The sequence below is a fragment of the Ailuropoda melanoleuca genome, chromosome 5 (genome assembly GCF_002007445.2).
Source record: "Ailuropoda melanoleuca isolate Jingjing chromosome 5, ASM200744v2, whole genome shotgun sequence".
NCBI classification, from domain to species: domain Eukaryota; kingdom Metazoa; phylum Chordata; class Mammalia; order Carnivora; family Ursidae; genus Ailuropoda; species Ailuropoda melanoleuca.
Window position 1 is genome coordinate 33,224,756 of NC_048222.1, and position 23,418 is coordinate 33,248,173.

Below are 23,418 nucleotides of genomic sequence, written 5' to 3' on the forward strand. Positions count from 1 at the left end.
GTCAAAACACAAATTCCTGAAGAACAGTGGCTAGGTATCGCTCCCTGGTGTCCCACAAGGACAACATTCAATCAATAAATATTACACTGAAATGATCCAAGCATAGGCTGTAGACACAAATATACAATGCTGTGTCATTCTCAGGGATTGATTATAAAGATATATGTGCTCATCTTAAAAATACCTTTCAACTATTTATGATCAAATGTTGTCATTAACAAGTTTTTCCTCCCCTTAATATTCAGTAGGTATTTGATTTCTTAATTATCACTTTACTAACTAAAGTTATTACTCCTATATCACACTTTGCAAAATGTCTGTCCTATTTCTCAATTTTTTTCAAATATTTTTAAACTTACAAAACCACTTTATTATACAGCACCTTTCCTGGTGTTCTCGAAGTCTCTAGTGATGTATGGTTTTTTTGACTGTAAATTCCGTAAGTACTTCAGTGGAGCATAAACAAACATTAACAATAGTATAATCCTGAGAGTCAACATTCCCTTAGAATCTCTGAAATAGTATTTTATTTTTCCATTCACAAAAATATAAAACTCCTATTGATGTGCTTTTAGATGATGCAAAGCTTTGCATTTTCAGAACAAAGGAAGACCATTCTTTCTACACTTTTGTTACTTAGTTTGTTAGGATAAGCCTGTGTTGCTCAATCGTAACGAGTAGGACCTGCCAAACCAAGTGTCGAAGAATGGAAGTCCATGAAGGAAATGATTCAAATAGTTCTAAAGATACTTGCTTCTCAGCTGACATTCAACGCAACAATTGGTGAAGGCTCGCTATGAACCCAGGTACAGAGGGAAGGAAGTAACAGGTGATGAACATTACCCATAACAGGAACTATAAAAGTTCATTACTCTCTTTCTGTGCTATAACAGCTATAACTTAAGGATCATAAAGCAAATGATCAGTATAATTTCTTCTCCAACCCTACCCCCACCACAATTTACAAAAGAAGACATTCCAAAAATAAGTTATTTAGAAGCCTTAGAACGCTTAAGTCTTTTCCACAGAAACAATGTTGCAAAATCCGAGGGCCAGCCACAAATGCCTGTTTATTCCCAAAGTACCTTAAGGAATGGACCAGTATGAAAACAAACCATGACAAGTAACAATAGGGGAAAATACTGAGTCTCAATTTGGAAAGAAAAAAAAGATACCTTACTAGCTTCAGAGGGAAAAGGGGTGGAAACTTCTCTACTTGCTCTTATTCACCCGGTCAGACCCAGGAATTGCTACCCAGGAATTGCTACGTTGCCTTCTTCCCTTTTGTTGCCTCATCTGATTTTCAGCACGTTTTTTCTCTCTGGCTGACTAAGCAGTACAATGTGCTCAGAACTTTCACCCAGCCCTAGAGCTGCATTAGCCAAAATAGTGGCCACTGGCCGCCACATGTGGCCACTGAGCACTTGAAATGTTGGCTAGTCCAAATTGAGGCATACTCTTAAGTATAAAATACACACTGCATTTCAAAGACTTGGTAGAATATCTCATTTACTTTTTTATGCTGAGTAGATGTTGAAATGATAATATTTTAGATATATCAGGCTTAAAATATTTTTACAGTTAATTTTACCTGTTTTCCTTCAGCATGGCTATGAGAAAATTCTGAATGACAAACATGGCTTGCATTTGTAGTATACATTATATTTCTGTTAGACAGCACTACTTTACAGATTATCATAAATAAGGCAGCAAAGAGTATCCCAAGTCACACCACCTGAGTTCAAATCTTGGTTCCACAATTTACTACTCTGTAATCTTTGACACATTACTTAATCTCTTTCTAAGCTTCTGTTTTCTCTTCTGTAAAATGTGGTAATAATAAAATGCTACCTCGCAGAGCTGTTGGTAGAATTAAATAAGGTAAAGAAAAACAATCACATAATAAATGCTCAGTAAATATTTACCACTACTATCATTACAACAACAACAACTACTACTATCGTTATTCACTACCAGTACATGATGAAGAAAAGGACAAAGATTCAAGTGGACAGAAAGAGAGACGGAAAGAGGGTACAAATACAGACTATTCAGAGAAGAATTCTGTTTAAATTTAAAGAGGTAAACCCATTAAAGAACAGGTCCACTTTGCCATACAGGTAAAGAACGAACTCAGCTCCCAAAGACACAGCCTATGGGAGACCTGCATTACTCAACAGCACACAGTATCTGGGTATTTCCAGGATATTCTCTTACCATATAAATATGTCAGAGAGGGGTACCTGGGTGGCACAGGCGGCTAGGCGTCCGTTTGGTTTCGACTCAGGTCGTGATCTTGGGGTCCTGAGACTGAGCCCCACCTCGGGCTCTGGGCTAAGAGTGCAGTCTGCTTACAATTCTCTCTCCCTCTTCTCTGCCCCTCCTGTTTGTGTGCTCTCTCTCCCTCTCAAATAAGTAAATAAAATCTTTTAAAAAAAATATATGTTGGAGAAAACGTGGGACTACGGAAAGAGCACTGCTGCTCTTGTAGCAGTGTAAGGAAACTCAGCCTCATGCTGGGAGCCACAGACTCGCTGACAATTCCTTGTAAATGCGAAGGGCTAAAAATTCTCTGAAGTCCCTTCCAGCTATGATTATTCTTCTCCCCTCTTTCCAAAAGGGCTGCAAAGCAAGAATAACTTCCTAAGAGTCCATCACCACCACCACCAAAACATCCAACCCAAGCACAGAGGCTGCCTCCCTACTTGTTCAGCTTCTAGTGAAAGCCAGGGACTTAGACTTACTGGCATTTCTCAGATGCCACTGTCTTCTCTCATATGACCAGGTTACGACCGGAACTTCTCCCCGCTTGTCTGGCTAACTCTGCATCTTCTTCCAAACCTCAGGACAGGTTTCATGCCTTTCAGCAAGAGCCTTCACTGATGTTGCCAATCTAGGTCAGGTGCCCCTTTTACATGCTCTGTTTCCCTCTTTCCCTGCCCCCGCACCCCGCACTGGGATTTTGTTACTGACTTGTCTTGACGGTAAGTAAGCTCATAGAGGGCAATAACCACGACACAGTGCCCACAGGTACTCAACAAGTACCAAACGAGCATCTCACTCCTCTCTACATCTCCAGAATCTAATACAGTGTCGGGCATATTTAAGTCCTCAAAATTAACAAAAAAAGGCCACATAGATATGAACAGACCTCTTCTCTGAATTGCAGACCCCTACATACCACTGCCTACTTTACATCTTCACTTGGTTACCTCAAACTCACTTCATATTCTCTATGCTCTCTCTCCCATGAAAAAACCATCTCCATGCAGTGTTCCCAGCTCAGCGAATCCAATTATAGAAACCAGAATGCCACCTCCCTTGACCTCACTTCCATTGCTTACAACCCTTCAATGCCTTCCTATCTCACTTTAAATAAAAATCATACCCTTTACCAAGGCCTACAGGGCTCTGCATGTGCTTACACCCAACCACCTCCCCAAACTTCTCTCCTCCCCTTCTCGCACATTCTACTCCGGCCACTCTGGCCTTGTGGTTCCTTAAACACAACCAGCTTGTCCCTGAACTCAGGGTTCTTATAATTACTTTCTCTCCGCCAGAATGTTTTATTCTCTGGGTCCACACTACTAGCTACTCACCATTCAGATGTCTGTTGCCTATGTTCCCTGACTGCCTTCCCTAAGGGAACACCCACCCCCACCCCATTTCAAGCCCTCTACTCCACCTTATTTTCTTCACTGCACTTATCACTAGAAGATAACCTCCATGGGGGCAAAGACTCTGCCCTGTTCACCTCAACGCCTAGAAAAGTACCTGTCGCACAGTAGGTACTCAACACCCACACAAATGCTTAAAGTAGTTGTGGGTCCCCTTTCAAATAAGTGAACTCCACTGACATAAATAAAAGACAGGTATCAGGAGCCTGGGTGGCTCAGTCGGTTAAGCGCCTGCCTTCAGCATGGGTCACGGTCCCGGGGTCCTAGGATCAAGTCCCACATTGGGCTCCCTGCTCAGCGGGGAGTCGGCTTCCCTCTCTACCCCTCCCCCCCCTCCTGATCTTTCTCTCTCAAATAAATAAAATCTTTCAATTAAAAAAAATAAAAATTAAAAAAAATAGAAGTATGAAGAGTTGATACTAGTGGCTATGTGCTAGGCTAAATTCTAAGATGGCCCCATGATTTCCACCCCCTGGTGGACACATCCTGTATAATGAATCCTCTTCCCCTGAGTTTGGGCAGTACATGTGAATATGGGATAGTCATCCATATCATCGGCTACTTTATATATACGGGTGTGTGTGTGTGTGTGTGTGACTCCTTTATAGCAGACTGGAAGGATTCTCCCGCTGGCTCTGAAGAAGTTGCCAGGCTGTGAGCAGGTCGCGTAGTTAGGACCTGAGAGTGACCCCCCCAGCTTATAACCAGCAAGAAAATGAGGACCTCAGTCACATGAATGCAAGGAATTGAGTTCTGCCTACCACCACTGAGCCAAGATAGAGAACCCCGAGCCCCAGATGAGATCACAGCTCTTGCAGACACCTTGATTTCAGCCTGGGGAGACGGTAAGCAGACAGTACAGCTATACTGTACCTGAACTTCTGACCTGCAGAAACTGTGAGCTAAATAATGGCTGCTGCTTGAAGCTGAAAGTCTGTGGCACATTGTTATGCATCAACAGAAAACTAACACAACGGCCATCAACCCCATCAGACTCAAAGCTTACTTTTTATAACAAATACCTTGTTAACACCACACACCCCCACACACTCAGTGAGATTTAGAACCTAGTGAACACTTAAAAAAATACACTTGCTAAAATAGAAGGGAAAAATCAAAGTCAAAATAAAATAATTTATAATAAAATAGTATGTATCTCAACCACATTAGAAAACAAAAATGTCCTCAGGCACCTGGGTGGCTCAGTCAGTTAAGTATCTGCCATTGGCTCAGGTCATGATCCCGGAGTCCTGGGATCGAGCCCCACGTTGGGCTCCCTGCTCAGAGGGAAGGCTGGCTTTTCCCTCTCCCTCTGCTGCACCCCCCCACCGCTTGTGTTCTCTCACTCTCTTTCTCTCTGTCAAAATAAATAAATAAAATCTTACCAAAAAAAACAAACAAACAAAATGTCCCTATAAATTTTTAAGATGTCCTCTGAGGGGAGATTCCACATTCACTGAAAACCTCTGCTTGCCAGGATCAGTGTATCTGGAACACAATGGCTTCGAATGGAGAATATTTACACTCAAAATGCCAAGTATTGGTTAATTTTGCTTCTTTTACATCACTGTTGTAGATATGTCTTTGAAAGTCACATTAGCATTATATTTTTATCCCAACCTTTTTCCAAAATGGACTTAAGAAGGTTCAAAAGCCTCATAATTCCCTTTTTTCCCTCCTCCTCCTCAATTATTAAGTACTCACTGAGCTCATGATACTGTTCCTTGAAATTAATTTTCACAATTAAATAGCCCTTTAAAGCCTCTAATTCATTTCCCAACTCTCATCTTTCAGATGTGAACACAGAAACACCATCATCTAGTGGCTCATTATACACGCTATAAAATATTTCACCCCAGCTGTGAAGCTGGCCATAGTAAATACGTTTTGTTGCCTTAATCGAGATTTATGATAATATAATAATGTAATTTTTAAAGGCCACATGCCAAAGTACTTCCTAAATTAATAAAAATACTTAGCATTTAACCTATAACACACTTTCAAATCATCACACAATCTTGCAGGTAGCTATGTGCACGTGTGCCCAGGGCTAGTAACAATTGATGGAGAGCCTGTCACCAAGCCTATTTACTTGATTTATTTTACAGTAGCCTTCTAAGGCCACATACATAATGGGTACTCACTTTGTGATAGGAAAATAAATTATTTAGTCTGAACAATTTGACAGTGCTACTATGAAGTTATTAATTTACTGAAAGGGTGGAAATTCCCTGAATAGTCTTTTTTCCATGCCCAAATAGCAACACTATTAATAAATATTCACAATTTCTATAACTCTAGAGCTGGAAAGGACTTCAGGATCAAAACCCAGAGCTTTTTATAGACCAGGAAACTGAGAAACTTGTCCAAGGTCACAATCATCAGTGGCAGAACCTGGGATAAGAAAAGGAGAGACAGGGCTATGGGATCTCAATTCCTCATTGAGAAAATGGGGATAACCCCACCCCCAATATGATGGCTATGAGGATGCAATAAAATAATATAAAATAAAACACGTGAAGGATATAGTATAATGGTCAACACATTTTCCTTCCCAGGGTTTCCTCCATTAATCTCTCCCATCACTTTATTATTATTATTTATTTATTTATTTATTTATTTATTTATATTATTACTTTTTTTGTGTGCCAAAGTAGCATTTCCGATGATGGACTTTGGTGATGACTTCCTGACATACATATTGCACTGCCAACAAACTGGAGAAATTATAGTCCGCTGGAGAATAGAAGGACTACTAGGAGGCCACAAAGGAAGCAGCTGACCCTGCCTCTCAGGATTTGAGTCTACACTCTCCAAGGGTTTCAAGAACTTTCAACTTGTTGGACTGAGCCCATACCAGGTTCCTCAAGGTTGGGAGCATGAAGAGTTTAGAGCTCGTTCAACCTTGCACTTCACACAGACTTTCTCATCCCTTTTCCAGTTTTTATTCAGACTTTTCATAAGATGATCCACACCCGTGGCCTCCTCTTTCTAACCTCCAATTCACTCCCGAATCCACTGAAGCCTCACTATCAGCCCACCACTGAAACTGCTCTTACCACAGCCATCAATGTCTTCTTAATTGGAATATCCAAGATTCGCTTTTCCATTCTTACCTTTCTGGATCTCTCTGCAGCATGTGATACTCTTGAAACACACCCTTCTCTAAACTCTACTCCCTTAGCCTCTGTGACACTCTCTTCTCCTGGTTCTCCTTTTACCTCTGTGTCTCTTCTTTCACTACTGTGTCCTTAGAAGTTATATTCCCCAGGGTTGTGCCTTCCTTGTGAGTTTATCATTCCTTCTGGTTTCAACTACTACCTGTTAAGTTCCAAATCTCTATTCCTAGACCAGACATCTCCTCTGAACTTTAGATTCGTATGTACAGAGTCATATGCCTGATTCCACCATATGTCCCCACTGGCGCTTCAAATCAGCCTACTCAATACCGAACTAATCTTCTCTTAATACATGTGTTCCTCCAGTGTCCTTTATCTTAATACACGGCATACTACACAAGTAACCTATGCTAAAAACCTATACATCTCCGTTGACTTCTTCCTTTCCCTGATCCTACCCTGTTTAATCAATTAATCAGATCTTCTGTTTTTTGAACATTTACTTATTTGAGAGAGAGAGAGAAAAAGAGCACGTGAGCAGGGGGAGGGGCAGAGGGAGAGAGCGAATCTCCAGCAGACTTTACACTGAGCATGAATCCCGACGCGGAGCTTGATCTCATGACCCTGAGATCCTGATGTGAGCTGAAACTAAGAGTCAGACCACTTAACCAACTGAGCCACCCAGGAGCCCCAAGATCTTCTAAATTTTACTTCCAAAATATTATTCCTCTAATTCATCCCTCCTATGCCTAATAACTTCTATTCTAGTTCAGGATTCAAACATCTCTTACCTGTACTACTCAGATAGCTTTCAAACTATCTCCCCACCTCCTGTTTTCTCCCCCTCAATTCCATCTCCACTCGGTTTGCACAAATAACCAGTATAAAATAAAGATATAATCAAGCTACTCCCTGGCTTAACACTTTTTAAATGATTCTCCAATTAAAAGGCTCTGCAGTCAGACCTCTACACTTTGGAATCTCTGCACTCATTGCCAGGTCAAGACATGACCTTGAACAAGTTACTCAACTTCTCTGCACCTCCATATTTTCACTTAGTGTCCCAGAGGACTAAATGAAATAGCTATAAAGCACTTAATACGGTTCCTGGCATATAGTAAGTGCTTAACAGATGGTAGTTATTAGTGATTATATTATTTTTTTTTAAAGATTTTATTTATTTATTTGACAGAGATAGAGACAGCTAGCGAGAGAGAGGGAACACAAGCAGGGGGAGTGGGAGAGGAAGAAGCAGGCTCATAGCAGAGGAGCCTGATGTGGGGCTCGATCCCATAACGCCGGGATCACGCCCTGAGCCGAAGGCAGACGCTTAACCGCTGTGCCACCCAGGCGCCCCTAGTGATTATATTATTAATACAATTATAATGATCATATTATGGTCATTGGAATGGTATACAAGTTCAAGACAGGGCATCCATGGCCCTCTCTGAACTGACCCTGGCTTAGCACTCTAGCCTCCACTCTGCCTTTCACTTAATGGTTCAGCAACACCACTTACCCTGACACACTCTGCCATCTCTCTGCCAAAAATACATATTCCCTTGACCCCCTGCAGAGGTAAGGCCTTATTCTTTAGGCCCAATGAGGTGTCACCATCACCAGGCAGGCTTCTCTGAACACCAGTGCTTATAAAGATGGCTCCTCAGAAGTACAGGTAGACTAAGTATTCATGGCATATAAATTTGAAGCTAATAGTCTGCATACATTGTTCTCACAGCACTTACCACTTTATATCACAAACATCTACCTTTAAATCTACCACCCCCACTAGATTACAAGTTCTTTGTGGGCAGGAAACATAAATTATTCTCTTTTGTATCCACAGCAAAAGGTGGAAATGGGGAAATGGCAAAAGGTGAAGGATGGCAACACATAAGCAAAAGACTGGCTCCCCTGATATAACCTAGCAGGAGGTCAACCAATGTCTGCATGGAGGAGAAGGAAGCTGCCTGGGAATCTCCTCTCCAATTCCATCTGAATTAGGTCAATTCTTACCGTAAAGGCACCATATCATACTCAAATTCAACGTATTTCATTTCAATAACTTATATAGAAGGAGGATCAGAGATAGTGGGAGCTACCCATCACTCGATGACCCCACTCAATGTTCCTTGCTGTACTCAAACCTGAAGCAAGATATGAGTGATTGTGGAAGTTTCTCAATCATTGACAAATAAGTGGAGGCAGCAAAAAATTAATTGAAGGCCCAAGAGAAACAGTGACAACAGAGAGGAAGAGAGGTGGCAGAACAGAGTTATCCTGCCTTAGGAAAATTAACCCTTTCTTTAAAAACTCTGAGAGGGTGATTTCTTCACATCAAAAGAATTTAATAGTATTCAGTGAAATAAATGGTACACAATTCCTTAGTAGTTAACAAAGTGTACAGAGGTTAATGTTTGGGTAATTAAACCTTTAATGGAGGGGTAACAACAGTAGAGAGAGCAAGGAAATCAATGAAAACAATGCAATTGCACCCAAGATTATTACTAACAGAGTAAGAAACTAAGGATCTGAGAGAACTTTATCAAACACCAGGTACATAACTGCAAAGACAGTTTCATAGGGATGCTTTAGAGGCGAGCCAGAAATGGTTAGTAATGATGAGGTGCTGATCAGTCAAATTAGGGGTGTCAAACCACTTCTTGTAAAATTAAATTCTCATAATTCAAATTAGCTTATTTTAGGACATTCCTGTATTAAAAGAACCATGATATGGTATTTTGTAGGCATTAAAGGGTCTTCTAAAGAAAATTTTCACAGTACTTGATTTTTACATTTTGTCCTGACTTTAGAATATAACCACTAACCCACTCCCACCCCAACTATGCGACTCCATTATATTCTCTTGCTAATGCCATCATCTATAGGAACAGACAGACCACTGTGTTGGTAACTGGAGCCATGGGATTCCATCTGAGTCCCCAAGATTTGACTAGTTCCATAGCCAGCATAAAACAAATACACTGACAGCCGGCGTCGCAAAGAGGGAGACGTCCAGTTCTGCCTCAGCAAGCACAGACCAGGGGCCTGTGAGGAAAAGCGTGTTGTAAGGAAAGCAAGCGCATGCAGTTCTTTCCCCTCAGGGGAACCTCATCTTAACTGTCTCTTAGAGATTACCCAATACCCGAGCTACACTTCATCTGGTTAACATTCCCACTCCTCCTCTACTAGACTACAAACGGCTTGATGGCAGGGCCTAGGTCCTAACGCTTGATGGAAGGACCACCAGAACTCTCACATCCATTAATCTCCTTGTCAGAGCATCAGAGTACTGTCTCATGATAGCACAGATTTTCCCAGTCATTAAAACCGCCTAAAACTGGTATGAGCTACTTTATAAAGAAATGAAATGTCAATCAAAAAGGGAGTTATTATGATGTATCTGTTAAAAGATAATTTTTTTAAAAAGTAAAATCATTTCCAAAAAAAGTACATTCCAAAAAAAAAGTAAAATCATGACACATATAAGTCATGATATAGATTTAAAACATATCAAAGATTTTATTTAAATCACTAATTAATCATGCATTCAGTAAGATATTATAAAAAGTTCAAAGGAGAAGTCAACGCACGCATAAACACACGAACACACAGGTGCGCGTGCTATCTAGAATGCTAACATTGCTTTACAAATAGATGCAAAACTAGTCAATATCCCCAGGGCAACATCCAATTGCATTCCACTGGACGAAATCCACTTGTGTTTCTATGAACAAGAATAATCTGCATTACTGTCAGCTTTCTACAATTTACAGTTATAAAATAGCTCAAAGACAATGAAAGGCACAGATAGCCCAGAAGAGTACACTAGATAGGACAGTCAGTGATTTTTTTTATGCCCATATCAGTCTTCCACAATTTTTTTCCCTGACAACAACCATACAATGGAACATTGTAAGGGCTGCTAAAGAGAATGAGGCAGCCTTTTCATATACTGATATGGAACAGCCTCCAAGATACAATGAGGAAAAAGCAAGATACAGTAATGTGGTATGTGACATTTAGTGTTTAGGAATAAATATAGGAATGTGCTATATACACACAGAATATTTCTGAAAAGGTATACAGGAATCTTTACTACTTTTTTTTTTTAAGATTTTATTTATTTATGTGACAGGGAGACAGCCAGCGAGAGAGGGAACACAGCAGGGGAGTGGGAGAGGAAGAAGCGGGCTCACAGCGGAGGAGCCTAATGTGGGGCTCGATCCCATAACGCTGGGACCACGCCCTGAGCCGAAGGCAGACGCTTAACGACTGCGCCACCCAGGCGCCCCAGGAATCTTTACAACTTTGAATCACCGCTTATAGAATGGAAGCCTCCACGATTGAGAGCAGATCTTTGCCTGTTTTGTTCACCCCTCTACCTCCAAACACTAAAACAATTCCTGGTGTTTACATAGCACTCAATAAAAAGTTCTTGAACAAATTGATACATCAGTGGTAATACCAGCTGCTTCCAGAAGGAAGAAATGGATGTCTGTTGGGTAAGGATGAAAGGAAGACCTACTTTCTGCTGTATTTTTGAATTTTGTACCATGTACCACCTCCTTAAAACTGATTTTTTTTAAAAGATAATGAGTTGATGTTAGCTGAGCTGTTTGTTACAAAGGGGATTTCTTCATTAAGCTGCCTTCTCCATCTCTAGGACTTCAGCAAGGTACTGAAAACTACGGTATGAGTATTAACTTGATGTAAGTGATCCTCATACTGAAAATATAAAGGCTCAAAAATAAATACAAATATTTAAATGCTTTAACCACTTTAGAAAAGTCTGCTGTTATCTACTGATATTAAAAACCTGCACACCATGACTCAGTAATACTACTGTATTATAAACTAAGGTAAGATATGTTCCTGAGCATGTATAAAAGTATCCTAGCTAAAACACAAAAGGCCCTAGAAACAACCCAAATGTCCATCAAAAGCAGAAAGAATAAATTGTACAGTCCTGAAATGGAATGCTATGCAGCAGGGAAAATGAAAAAATCAGCTGTATACAAGATGAATAAATCGCAAAAAGTAATATTAAATTAAACATATGATTTCATCTATATAAAGTTCAAAAATAGGCTAAGTAATCTGTAAGTGTTTAATGGGTATACCTAGGAGATAAAAAAAAAAAGAGTAAGGAAGTAATATTATAAAAGTCAGGACAAAAGGACAGTGTTTACTTTTAGGAGAGGGGCTGAGATTGGGAAGGGGCACCTGACGGGTGTCTGGGGACTGGCAGTTGTTTTATTTCTTAACCAAGTGGAAATAAACTGGATGTTACTTTAAAATAATTTATTAAGTTCAGGATTTGTGTTCCACGTACTTGTCTGTATGTGTGCTGTTGGACAACAGAAACAAAAGTTTTAAAAGATATAAACATTTTCTAGGCAAGCTGGGATGCAGGCAAGGAAAGCATCCGTGTGAGTTCTAGGATCCTGTGCCAAAGACTATGTGTCCTACAGAACAAAAAGGAAAGCCAGGGGGAAATAAATGAGCTTTCCTTCCCCTTTTTTGAAGGTTCCTTGTGCCTTGGTCAGCTCAGCTCAAGTTTTCCCATTTTTCACAGCTTGCTCACTTCTTTCCCCACTTTTGGTACCTACTAACGTCTTTAAAAGCTCCTTCTATGGAGCACCTGGGTGGCTCAGTCGTTTAAGCATCGGCCTTTGGCTCAGGTCATGATCCTGGAATCCTGGGATCGAGCCCCACATCAGGCTCCCTGTTCAGTGGAGAGTCTTCCTCTCCCTCTCCTTCTGCTCCTCCCCCCCCTCAGTCATGCTCTCTCTTGCTCTCTCGCTCTCACAAAAATAAATAAATAAAATATTTTTAAAAAATAAAAGAATAATGGGGACACATCACAAAGACGGAAGCCAGCTTGAAAAGGTTCCCATTGGTTGAATATGGGGTAATAGGAGTAAAAGAAATAATGACAGTAAAGGGAAACGAGACAGAGAGAGAGAGGCCAAGAAACAGACTCTTGAGAACAAACTGAGGGTTACCAGAGGGGAAGGGGTAACAGGTGATAGAGATAAGGAGTGTACTGTCACGAGGAACACTAGGTTATGTATGGAATTGATGAACCGCGATACTGTACACCTGAAACTAACAAAACACTGTACGTTAACTATACTTACAGAAATTTAAAAATAAATAATAAAAATTATAACCCATTAAATAACACAAGAATCTGTGAATTCATAGTGATGTTAACTAATGGGGGGAACTCAATTAATAAATGCAGGTGGAATAATGGAATTAGGAGATATTCATTTGGCAAAATTGATTCAGAAAAGAATCAACAATGGATGCTAAAACTAGCAGGTGAAAATCTGAGGAGTAACAGGATATTTACAGTCTCAAAGTATTTCTCCAGAAGGCACTTACTAGTTACAAAGGAAAAAATAATAACTTTACAGTGGAGAAACCAGGCAGAATCCTTATGAACTAAATGATCAAAGGTACATCAGCAGCAACGTCGGTATCATTGGCCTTCCTGAAATGACGCGCTGAGAAAAACACGACATCTGTAGCATCCCTCCCCAAAACGGATTAATGTGGATCAAATCATGAAGGCACACCAGACAAACCTTGAATAAGAGACACTCTATTTTTAAAACAAAATAAATCAAAAACTGTCCTATACTCCTCAAAAATGTCAGTGTCACAAAGCATTGAGGAACTGTTCCAGACTAAAGGAGACCAAAGGAAAACAACAACTGAAGGTAGTGGTGAGTGGTTTTTGTTTTGTTTCTGTGTGTTGGGTTTTTGTTGTTGCTATGAACGGTGTTCGCTCATAAGCCAATCAGGACAATAAAAGTACTGTATTAATATGAATTTCTTGATGATTAGAAGGTGGTTAGTATGAGAATATTTTTTCTTTTAAGGAAATGCACACCAAGGACTGGGGCAAAGGGCATTGTATCTGCCACTTGCTCTTTTTATTAATTTTCATTCTAGTGTACTTAATACAGTTATATTAGTTCCAAGTGTACAATGATTCAACAGTTCCATATATTACTCAGTGCTCATCCAGACAGAGAGTGATCTTAATGCCCTTCACATGTTTCACCAATCCCCCCACCCACCTCCCCTCTGGGACCACTAGTTTGTTCTCCATAGTAAAGAGTCTGGTTTTTTTTTCTCTTTTTTTTTCTTTGTTCAGTTGTTTTGTTTCTTAAATTCCATAAGTGAGTGAAATCACATGGTATTTGTCTTCCTCTGATTGACTTATTTCATCTAGCATTCTAGCTTCTACATCTATCCATGTTGGCACAAATGGCAAGATTTCATTCTTTTTATGGCTGAGTAATATTCCATTGTGTGTGTGTGTGTGTGTGTGTGTGTGTGTGTGTATATATACACCACATCTTCTTTACCCACTCACCTACTGATGGACACTTGAGCGACCTCCACAGTTAGGCTACTGTAAATAATGCTCTGCAGCTTACTCTTGAACAATGTGTGTGTGTGTGTGTGTGTGTGTGTGTGTGTGTGTGTGTGTGTGTGTGTGAGAGAGAGAAAGAGAGGGAGAGAGAGAGGATAAAACAGATGTGATAAAATGTTAACATTTGGGGGAACGCAGTAAAGGTTATAGGAGAATTCTTTTCTGTCAAAAATTGGGTCAAAATAAAAAGAAGAAAAAAGTAAGGTAATTGATACCTGTTGGGGGTAGGGATAGTAAAGTTTAGATCTGATTAACATCTAAAGAAACTGGGGCGCCTGGGGGGCTCAGGTGGTTAAGCGTCCTACTCTTGGTTTCGGCTCAGGTCATGATCTCAGGGTCGTGAAACTGAGCCCCATGGGGCGCCTGGGTGGCACAGCAGTTAAGCGTCTGCCTTCGGCTCAGGGCGTGATCCCGGCGTTATGGGATCGAGCCCCACATCAGGCTCCTCCGCTATGAGCCTGCTTCTTCCTCTCCCACTGCCCCTGCTTGTGTTCCCTCTCTCGCTGGCTGTCTCTATCTCTGTCGAATAAATAAATAAAATCTTAAAAAAAAAAAAAAAAGAAAAGAAACTGAGCCCCATGTCGGGCTCCACAATCAGTACAGACTCTGCCTGACATTTTCTCTCTCCCTCTCCCTCTGCCCCTTCCCCCTGCCCCTTCCCCCACTCATGCTCTCTCTCTCACTCTCTAAAATAAATAAAAATCTTTTAAAAAATAAAAAAAAAAATCTAAAGAAATAAAGTGCCAAAACACAAATCTAATGTGATGTTCCAAAAAGGTTCTCTGACTAAACCAATTATATCCTATGTACTCTTTCAAAAGAAAGAGATTTGGAATCCAATGGAGCTACTTAAGGACCTTACTCAAGAATTTCTCAAGGACCCAAAGGACTTGAACAAAGTTACCAGCCTCATCCAAGCCATGAAACCCAAAGTCACTGTGCTCTGTGGAAGCTGAAATACATGCCTTCAAACACGAGTTAAGCAAGAACTTTTCTTGTAAAAGTTTGGAAAGTAAATCAATTTGCCTTGAAATGTTTGGTTCTAATTAAGATTAATCATGGAAACCATTAAATAGTGTAAATGAAATGATACAAGAATAAATGTATAAATAGGATAAAAATGAAAGCTTTCTGGCCCTACTGGAACTGCAGCTAATGAAATAGATGCAAAACTTCAAGAAATCACCAACAAATTTGTAATCTGTGAAAACTTACTTTAGATTTTAAAAACCACTACCTTGTCTTCAGAACATTTCCAGAAAATACTGTGAATACACAAGTCAGAAAAATTACGACATTACTACATGGTCCAACAGACAATCAGGGGCACCTGGGTGGCTCAGTTAAGCATCTGCCTTCAGCTCGGGTCATATCAGGGTCCTGGGATCGAGCCCCTTGTGGGGCTACCTGCTCAGCAGGGAGTCTGGTTCTTCCTCTCCTTCTGCCCCTCCCCCCACCCTTGCATGCTGTCTCTGTCTCGGCTCAAATAAATAAAATCTTTTTAAAAAATAGAGACAGTTTCAGCTGAGGAAATAGCTTCATATGACAAAGGATTTATGGTGTTTTAAAATACATCTACAAATTCTTTGACCCACCATCCCCGCCCCCCACAAAAAGTGGAGCCTAACTGCCTTCCCTTGCGAACGGGCTGGTCTTAATGACTTGTTTGCAACAAATGGAATACAGAAGAAGTGGCAGTGTATGTTTTCAAAACAGGCCATATAAGGCATGTGGTATCCTCCTTCCTCACTCTTGCATCACTTGCTCTGGTGAAACCAGCTGACATGTTCTGAGGATACTCAAACAGCCCAGTAAAAGACCTAAGGCCTCATGCCAATAGCCATGTGAGGCAGCCATCTTGGAAGCAGGCCCTCCGGTCCCAGTCAAGCCGTTGGATGACTGTGGCAGTCCTGGTCAACATCTGGAGGGGAATTCATCAGAGACTCTGAGCAAAACCATCCAACTAAGCTGTAAATGAATTCCTAACCCACAGAAATCATTAGATAAGAAATGTTTGGGGGCTCCTGGGTGGCTCAGTTGGTTGGGCCTCCAACTCTTGATTTCAGGTCATGATCTCAGGGTTGTGAAATAGAGCTCCCTGTCAGGCTCTGAGCTGGGGGTGGAGCCTATTTAAGATTCTCTTGCTCTCTCTGTCCCTCCCCTCCCCGCCTTCTCTCTCCCTCTCTTAAAAAAAAAAAAAAAAAAAAGGTTGTTGTTTTAAGCTGCTAATTTGGGGGGGGACTTGTTACATAGCAATAGATAATACAGAGTTTAATATTTATCCATTTGTATAATTACAATTTTATAAAAGTATTAATTGTGAAATTAGCCAGAACTGACTCTGCTTTACAAAGATGCTTACAGTTGTAATTTCAGGACTATATAAAATAGGACCCAAAAGGGATACATCAAATAGAATATACAGACAACTATTTAACTTGTAAACAGATTTACAAAAAACATGTTAGGTGGGTAGAAGGAATAAGTGGTGTAGAGAGAAGGGAGAGAAGTATACACTGCTTAGGGTGAAGACCAAGGTATTTTTCACTAAGTGATAAAAAAGAAGTTCTGAATTTACTTTAAATGTCATTACCTTGGAAAAGTACAGTTCCTCCTATGGAAGACTTCTGCACCTATACATAGAAAAGTGGAAAATCTGATGTTTATGTAAAATCTCTTGCCAGCCATTTAAAAAATGTGGGGTCAAATAATAGCCATGTCTTCACAGGAGACATAGCACTGAGGCTTTTAAATGTTTTCCCCTCTATCCTAAAAATATTATTAAATTGTCTTCAATCATTTAGGCAGTTATTAAAATTCTAACTTCCTCCAACAACTTTTCCCAAATCAGCAGAAAAAAGATTGGATTTCTCCATCTGGACATCCCCATGTTGATGCCAGTAGATGACATGAAGAGACTGGCTCTGGAGTCCAGGCCTGGGGCTAAAGCCCCGTCCCAACTCACTGGCCACAGATGGCAGGCAAACTTTTCTCCCCATTTTGTATCTCAGTTGATTTATTAGTAAAATGGGGATAATACCCAATTTACAAACCTGTTGTTATAAGGATTAAATGACATATAGAAAGGGCCTAGCATAACGCAGTGACTTAACCAACAATAGCTAGTTGGGGTTTTTTTGTTTTTTAATATTTTATTTATTTATTTGAGAGAGAGCGAGAGAAAGGAGGGTCAGAGGGAGAAGCAGACTCCCCATTGAGCAGGGAGCCCGATACTCGGGGATCATGACCTGAGCCGAAGGCAGATACTTAACTGACTGAGCCACCCAGGTGCCCCAATAGCTAGTTGTTAATAACCTTTTTGCTTACATGTACTATAAGTATATTTCCCAAACCAAGAAAACAAGGACACAGACTGCCAGATATTTTTTGGTGTCATAGAAAGATGCAAAAGGTTGTCCAAGAGATTAATACAGATTTATGACATTACACTTTCTGAAACATTATACTAATATATGAATTGAAATCACAACTGAACACTCAGGCACTCAATAAGCATTGGAAAACCTAGTCTGTGACTAATATTTACATAGCACTTATCATATTCTATGTAGTATTATAAATACATTTTTTTCTCCTCTACCAAAGTCTATATTCTTTGATTGCTTAAAACTTTGTGTTTACTGGGGTGCCTGGGTGGCATAGTCGGTTAACCATCCCACTCTTGGTTTTGGCTCTGGTCGAGATCTCAGGGTCCTGAGACAGAGCCCCATGTCGGGCTCCGTGCTTAGCACAGAGTCGGCTTGAGATTCTCTCTCTCTCTCTCTCCCTCCCTCTGGCCTGTCTGCTTGTGCTCTCTTTCTCTCTCTCAAATAAAATAAATAAATCTTCAAAATTTTTTATTTTTCTATTTTTTGCATGGCTCCTTGCATACATAAGGCTGAATGAATTTAACTTCAGGTCCCTGATGTCTGCTCATATCAATACATTCTTACGATTATAAAATGCAGGTATCAGATCTTCCCCTGACAACATGTGTGCAAACTCAATCACACATATCATACCCCCTAATTAAAGCCAGGGTTAGATGCCCAGAGCAATTAGTTCTCTGTGGCCAGCGCTTTACACAGTTTCAGGCACATGGTAAATACTTAACAAATGTTGACAGAATAAATGAGAGAGAACAAGAAACCAGAAAGCATGGCTAACTAGCCAGCCATGAAACTACAACTTACCTCCTGAAATCTCTTTACAATGTGCTTGTATCTTTGCACAACTAGTGTTTGATTTTTTTATACAGCGGAACTCTCTTACAGATTCCTGTCAGAGATTAGAACTAACATTTGCTCTATATGCCAAAAGTCCTCAGTATAGGAGGCACATAAGACCTAAAGTATATTGTAAACAAGGAATAAGTCTTCATATTCAGGTTCCTCCTGATCCACATTTCTGTGATCGTATCTCCTCCTGCTCCTTTCCTTTGACCATCCTACCGTAAACATCCAAAGTACAGGGAGTGTATTATTTGCTTATCTTATAAACCTGCAAAGTGCCTAATACAAGACACAGACTGTAATCTTGACACGTGTTATTGACAATTATTTTGCAAACTGGACTCTGACATTACAATAAAAGCAGGGGGTGAGGACATCTAACACGAAGTCATACCACCTAGCTAATGCATCAGCTATTTGAAAGAAATTTTCTGTAGTTAGTGTGTGTGTGTGTGTGTGTGTGTGTGTGTGTGTAAAATTAGAAGCAGTATCTTCTCTATGACTCAGCGGAGATATAAAAGGATGAATGAAATCTGCATGCGAAGTATGTGCAATCATGCACAAGGACAGTATTAAGGGGCTTCCAAGGTTCATTCGAGCAATGCTATGGGCCAAATTCTGGAGAAGACAGAAATAAGAATGTGATGAGGTCTATGAAACTGGAAAGAACACTGGGGAATCTACAGAGTTTTCAGGTTGCTACCTCCCTAACCTTCTCTGAACTCTCTCCTAGTTCTCCATTCACCTCGATTCTTTGTTAGTCTCAATGCTGGTTTCTCTTCTTTCATCAGGCCTTTAAGTCAGCAGTTCTCAAAGTGTGGTCTTGAGAACACCAGCATCAGCATCATCTGAGAGCTTGTTCAAATGCAAATTCTCAACCCCACTCAGACCTACCCAATCAGAAACCATGGGCGTGGGGTCCACCAATCTGTGTTTCATCAAGGCCTCAGGTATTTCTGATGCACGCTTAAGTCTGAGAAGTTTGATCTAAGTGTTGATGTCCAACAGTTCCATTCCTTGTCCTTTCTCGTTTTCATTCTCCAATTTTTGGGTAGTTGTATCTTCTTCTATTACCTCTACAACACTAATTATAACTACCACTACTAATACCAACAGCTATCATTTATTTAGCATTGTGCTAATCATTATGCACATACTATCTTCTTTAATCTCCCCAGTAATTCTTTAAGGTATTATTAACCCCACTTTTTAGAAGAAATTTAGGCTTAGAGATGTTAAATAATTTGCCCAAGGTCACCCAACCCAACCAATAAGTGAAATAGAACTGACCTCAGGTTTTCCGGACGCCAAAGTCCACAGTGTTAGCTACCATACTTACTCCTAGAATAGTACTATTTCCATAGCCTTGGAGATTGTCCATATTATTCCTAAACTGTCTCATCAACTCTGGAGTAGAATTTCCAATCATCTACTCGTTCTCTATACTCTACACAGGGACCTGATAATTAACATGCCATCATTTCTTCTCTCCATTGCATATCTGTTCTTCCTCCTGTGGTTTCTAAGTTAATATCATAATCACCAGTTACTCAAGCCAGACACATCTTTGACTTCTCACTCTGTCACCTCTAGCTGGTCATAACACTTAGAGATTTTAACATCTAAAACACCTCTACAGTCCACCCATTCCCACCCTCCCTCTTCAGGCTCCCAGCATCTCTCATCTACATCCTAACTGATCTCCCTGCCTCTCCACGCTAATGCAATTCTGCACAGGAACTACCAGCTAACTCTCTGATCTGATTAGTCCACCTTCCAAGGCTCTCCATCACCAACACAGGGGTGGCATTGAAGGGAGGAAAGTCTAGGCTTCTTAGAATGGAAGAACCCCTCGTAATTTGGCTCCAAATATACGTTTCCTGTCTCATCAAGAAACAGCTCAAGGTTTTCCAAAAACCCTATTAATTTTAATCTCTGGCAGCTTTATTTTTGCTCTCCCCTCAGCTTGGAACACTTGTTTCCCTTGTACATGTGCAAAATTCTACTTAATCTGCAGGGCTAAATTCTGTCTTCTCTTTAAAGCTTTCCCTGTTTCTATCAATTTTTCCCCAGCCAAAGTCATCAATGCCCTCAGCATTTTACTTATTCCAAAGTGATTAGTTCTTGTAACACACCACATTTAGGGGTTCATCTAGTCTGATGAACACTTGGTATCTCGGGGGGTATACCGTGTCTTGTTTGTGCTCCCAGCACCCACCACAGTATCTAGCCATAGCCTGCACCCAATAAATATTTGCTGACCTGTTAAATAATTCAACACTTGGTTTTGCAACTTTACACAAGGTAGGTTAGCAATTCAACTTCAGGTTTACGCACCACTCAAAAGCATTTCCACATAACAACAAAAGATAAAGACCAAAGGTTCAATATTCAGCAGCAACATTTTTAATTTTCTCAAATCTTTTTTTCAATATTTTTTAGCATCCTTCTTCAAACAGACTCAGCAAACATTATTTGTATATTTTACAGGAGCAGCCGTAACTACAACCCCCACAGACCACTGTAAGAGATAATCCCAAGCAAAACTGTGTCACCGAGAGCGGCTGGATAATTGCTTTGGGTACATCATTTCAGATTTCCAATGGAAAGGCCCAAGCACATCAGGTAGATTTTAGAAATGGGGACATGCACTGCTGACTGAATACATAAGATACACTCACATTAGTGAGGCACTTATTCAAACTAGTAACTGAAATCAGAAGTATACAACAACCTGATCCTGGTTCAACCATAATATCCCTTAATTTTAAGTAAGGATAACAAGTATTCTTGCCTAAGACTCTATTTTAACACAGCTCCCATCCCACCCAACAAGCAGGCCCTGTCCCCTTATCAGTGGGATGCTGATAAGCCTCCCTCAGTCTTAACACTTTCCCTTCCCAACCTGCTAAACCTTATCTCCCCAGTATCTCCCTACCAGAGATCTCCTACCCCATTCACCCGACATGACATGAAGGTCTCCTCGATATATCCCCCATGAAGCACACTCACACGATTTCCTCAACATGTGATTTCTTATCTCTTCTCTAATTCAAATTTTATAGCTCTTTCAAAGACCAGATCAAATCTTACCTCTTCCAAAGAGTTCACTAACTCAGCCCACCACAGGTCTTAGCTTTCCTGAATTTCTACTAACCTGAAGTACAGCACCTCCCATAGCACTTGTTCACATACTGCCTCATTTGGTTTCATGATGATTTGACATACATATGCTTCGTTTTCCCAGCCAAACTGCTTGCTCTTAAAAAAAAAAAAAAAAAAAAAGCCAGGTCTTCTATGTCATCTGTATCTTCAACTCTCCTCCCACATGTAACATGATATAGGGCAGGGGGGCACATGTATGAAATACTTGGACTAGGGGCGCCTGGGTGGCACAGCGGTTAAGCGTCTGCCTTCGGCTCAGGGCGTGATCCCGGCGTTATGGGATCGAGCCCCACATCAGGCCCTTCCGCTATGAGCCTGCTTCTTCCTCTCCCACTCCCCCTCCTTCTGTTCCCTCTCTCGCTGGCTGTCTCTATCTCTGTCGAATAAATAAATAAAATCTTTAAAAAAAAAAAAAGAAATACTTGGACTAAGTTAAACATTTGCTGTGCATTAACAAACACTCAGACACAGTGCGATGTATAACAAATACCTCTTGTGTGCCTACTCTAGGGCAAACACTTTTGTAGATGCTTAAGAGATTGCCACGAATAAAAATGAAGTGATACCTGTCCGGTACAGTCCAGACAGCAGGAGACACTGAATTTCCAGTACTCTAAGTGCTACAGAGCAAGGTTATTATTGGTTCCAAGATATAAGCACCTCAGGCAGCATACTTTACGGATCCTCAGTTATGAAACTGAACCACAAAATGTTAGAGCTGAATGAAAACTCACAAGTTATTTTCTTCAATTTTCTTGCACAAATCACGATTACATTTCAGGACAGTCTCTGTACCAGTTCTAGGCATTGCCTTATTCAAAAGTCAGGAAATACTGACTTCTTCCCTACCTCCAATACTCATTCCTCCCAAGAATGGTAACTACAACCGCCACACATTGACTCATGAGGGGCTCCACCGTACTGAGCACCGGGCTGAGATTTGCTGCACCTTACACTCAGGCTTGTCCAACCACCACCTACCCCGCACGAAGCTATTTTCTGCGTAGTAACTAGTAAGTTTGTACTACTTTTAAGGAAAACAAAAAAGTGCCTCCCTACTTCCTTGGCCCTCATTATGACAGAACCACAACAGGGTTCTGAAAATAAAACAGCTGATTTGAGTCTAGGAGGAAGTGAGACCTTAGGATGGATATCCGCCCCCCGCCCCGCCTCAAAATCCTTAGCACCAATGTGACAGAATGCCTAGGGCAAAGTTGCATGCGTGCATTTGGCACGTGCACATACATGTGAAGTTGGAAACTCGAGGCAACAGGTTGGCCGCCCCCTATCAGTACTGACAGATCGCCTTCCCCGGGTCGTGGGTGTGTCTGACGCCGCACGCCGGCACTGATTCACAACTCTCTCCATAACAACCGGCTCCTCCTTGGAGCCCAGCCAGGGCAGGGGCGAGGAAGGCCCCAGCAGTGCCAAACTTTCCGAACCCCAACCCCGCGTCCCCAGTTCCGCCTGCTCTCGGTCTCGGTCAGCCTTGTCTCGGGCAAGCTGCGAGACTGCTCTGGGAACCTGGGCTTCTCCAGAGGCCGACTCCTCTGTTTGGGAGCCTGGCAAAGCCACCCTGACGCCCCCAGACACCTACTTCCCACTACACCTTCCGGGACCACACAGTCTCCACCGGCCCCTCGCTGCGGCTTCCCGGAGCGCCCGCGCCCAGGAACTGACCCTCGCCAGCCCCCATCCCCACTCCTTCCCCGCCCCCGGAAAAAGCGGCAGAGGGGCGTGGAGCGGCGCGCGCGGGTACGGTGGGGGCGCGC

General features: G+C 41.2%; 1 protein-coding gene across 6 annotated transcripts in view; it reads right to left on the reverse strand.

Moving 5' to 3' along the window:
• Positions 1 to 23,418, reverse strand: part of BTBD9 (BTB domain containing 9) — a 402,059-nt gene that overhangs the window by 378,501 nt on the left and 140 nt on the right. For 3 of the 6 annotated variants that reach the window (XR_004625261.1, XM_034660141.1, XM_034660144.1), the window contains exon 1: positions 21,639 to 21,742. The exons of 1 other annotated variant lie outside the window; for it this stretch is intronic. Coding sequence is in view for 2 of the 5 variants with exons in the window: in XM_034660141.1 (XP_034516032.1) it covers positions 21,639 to 21,659 (21 nt within the window). In the remaining 3 variants the exon portion in view is untranslated. Of the gene's footprint in view, positions 1 to 14,605; positions 14,637 to 21,638; positions 21,743 to 23,243; positions 23,340 to 23,418 lie in introns of those variants that run through there. 2 more of the 6 variants (XM_011234241.3, XM_034660143.1) reach the window with 2 other exon arrangements.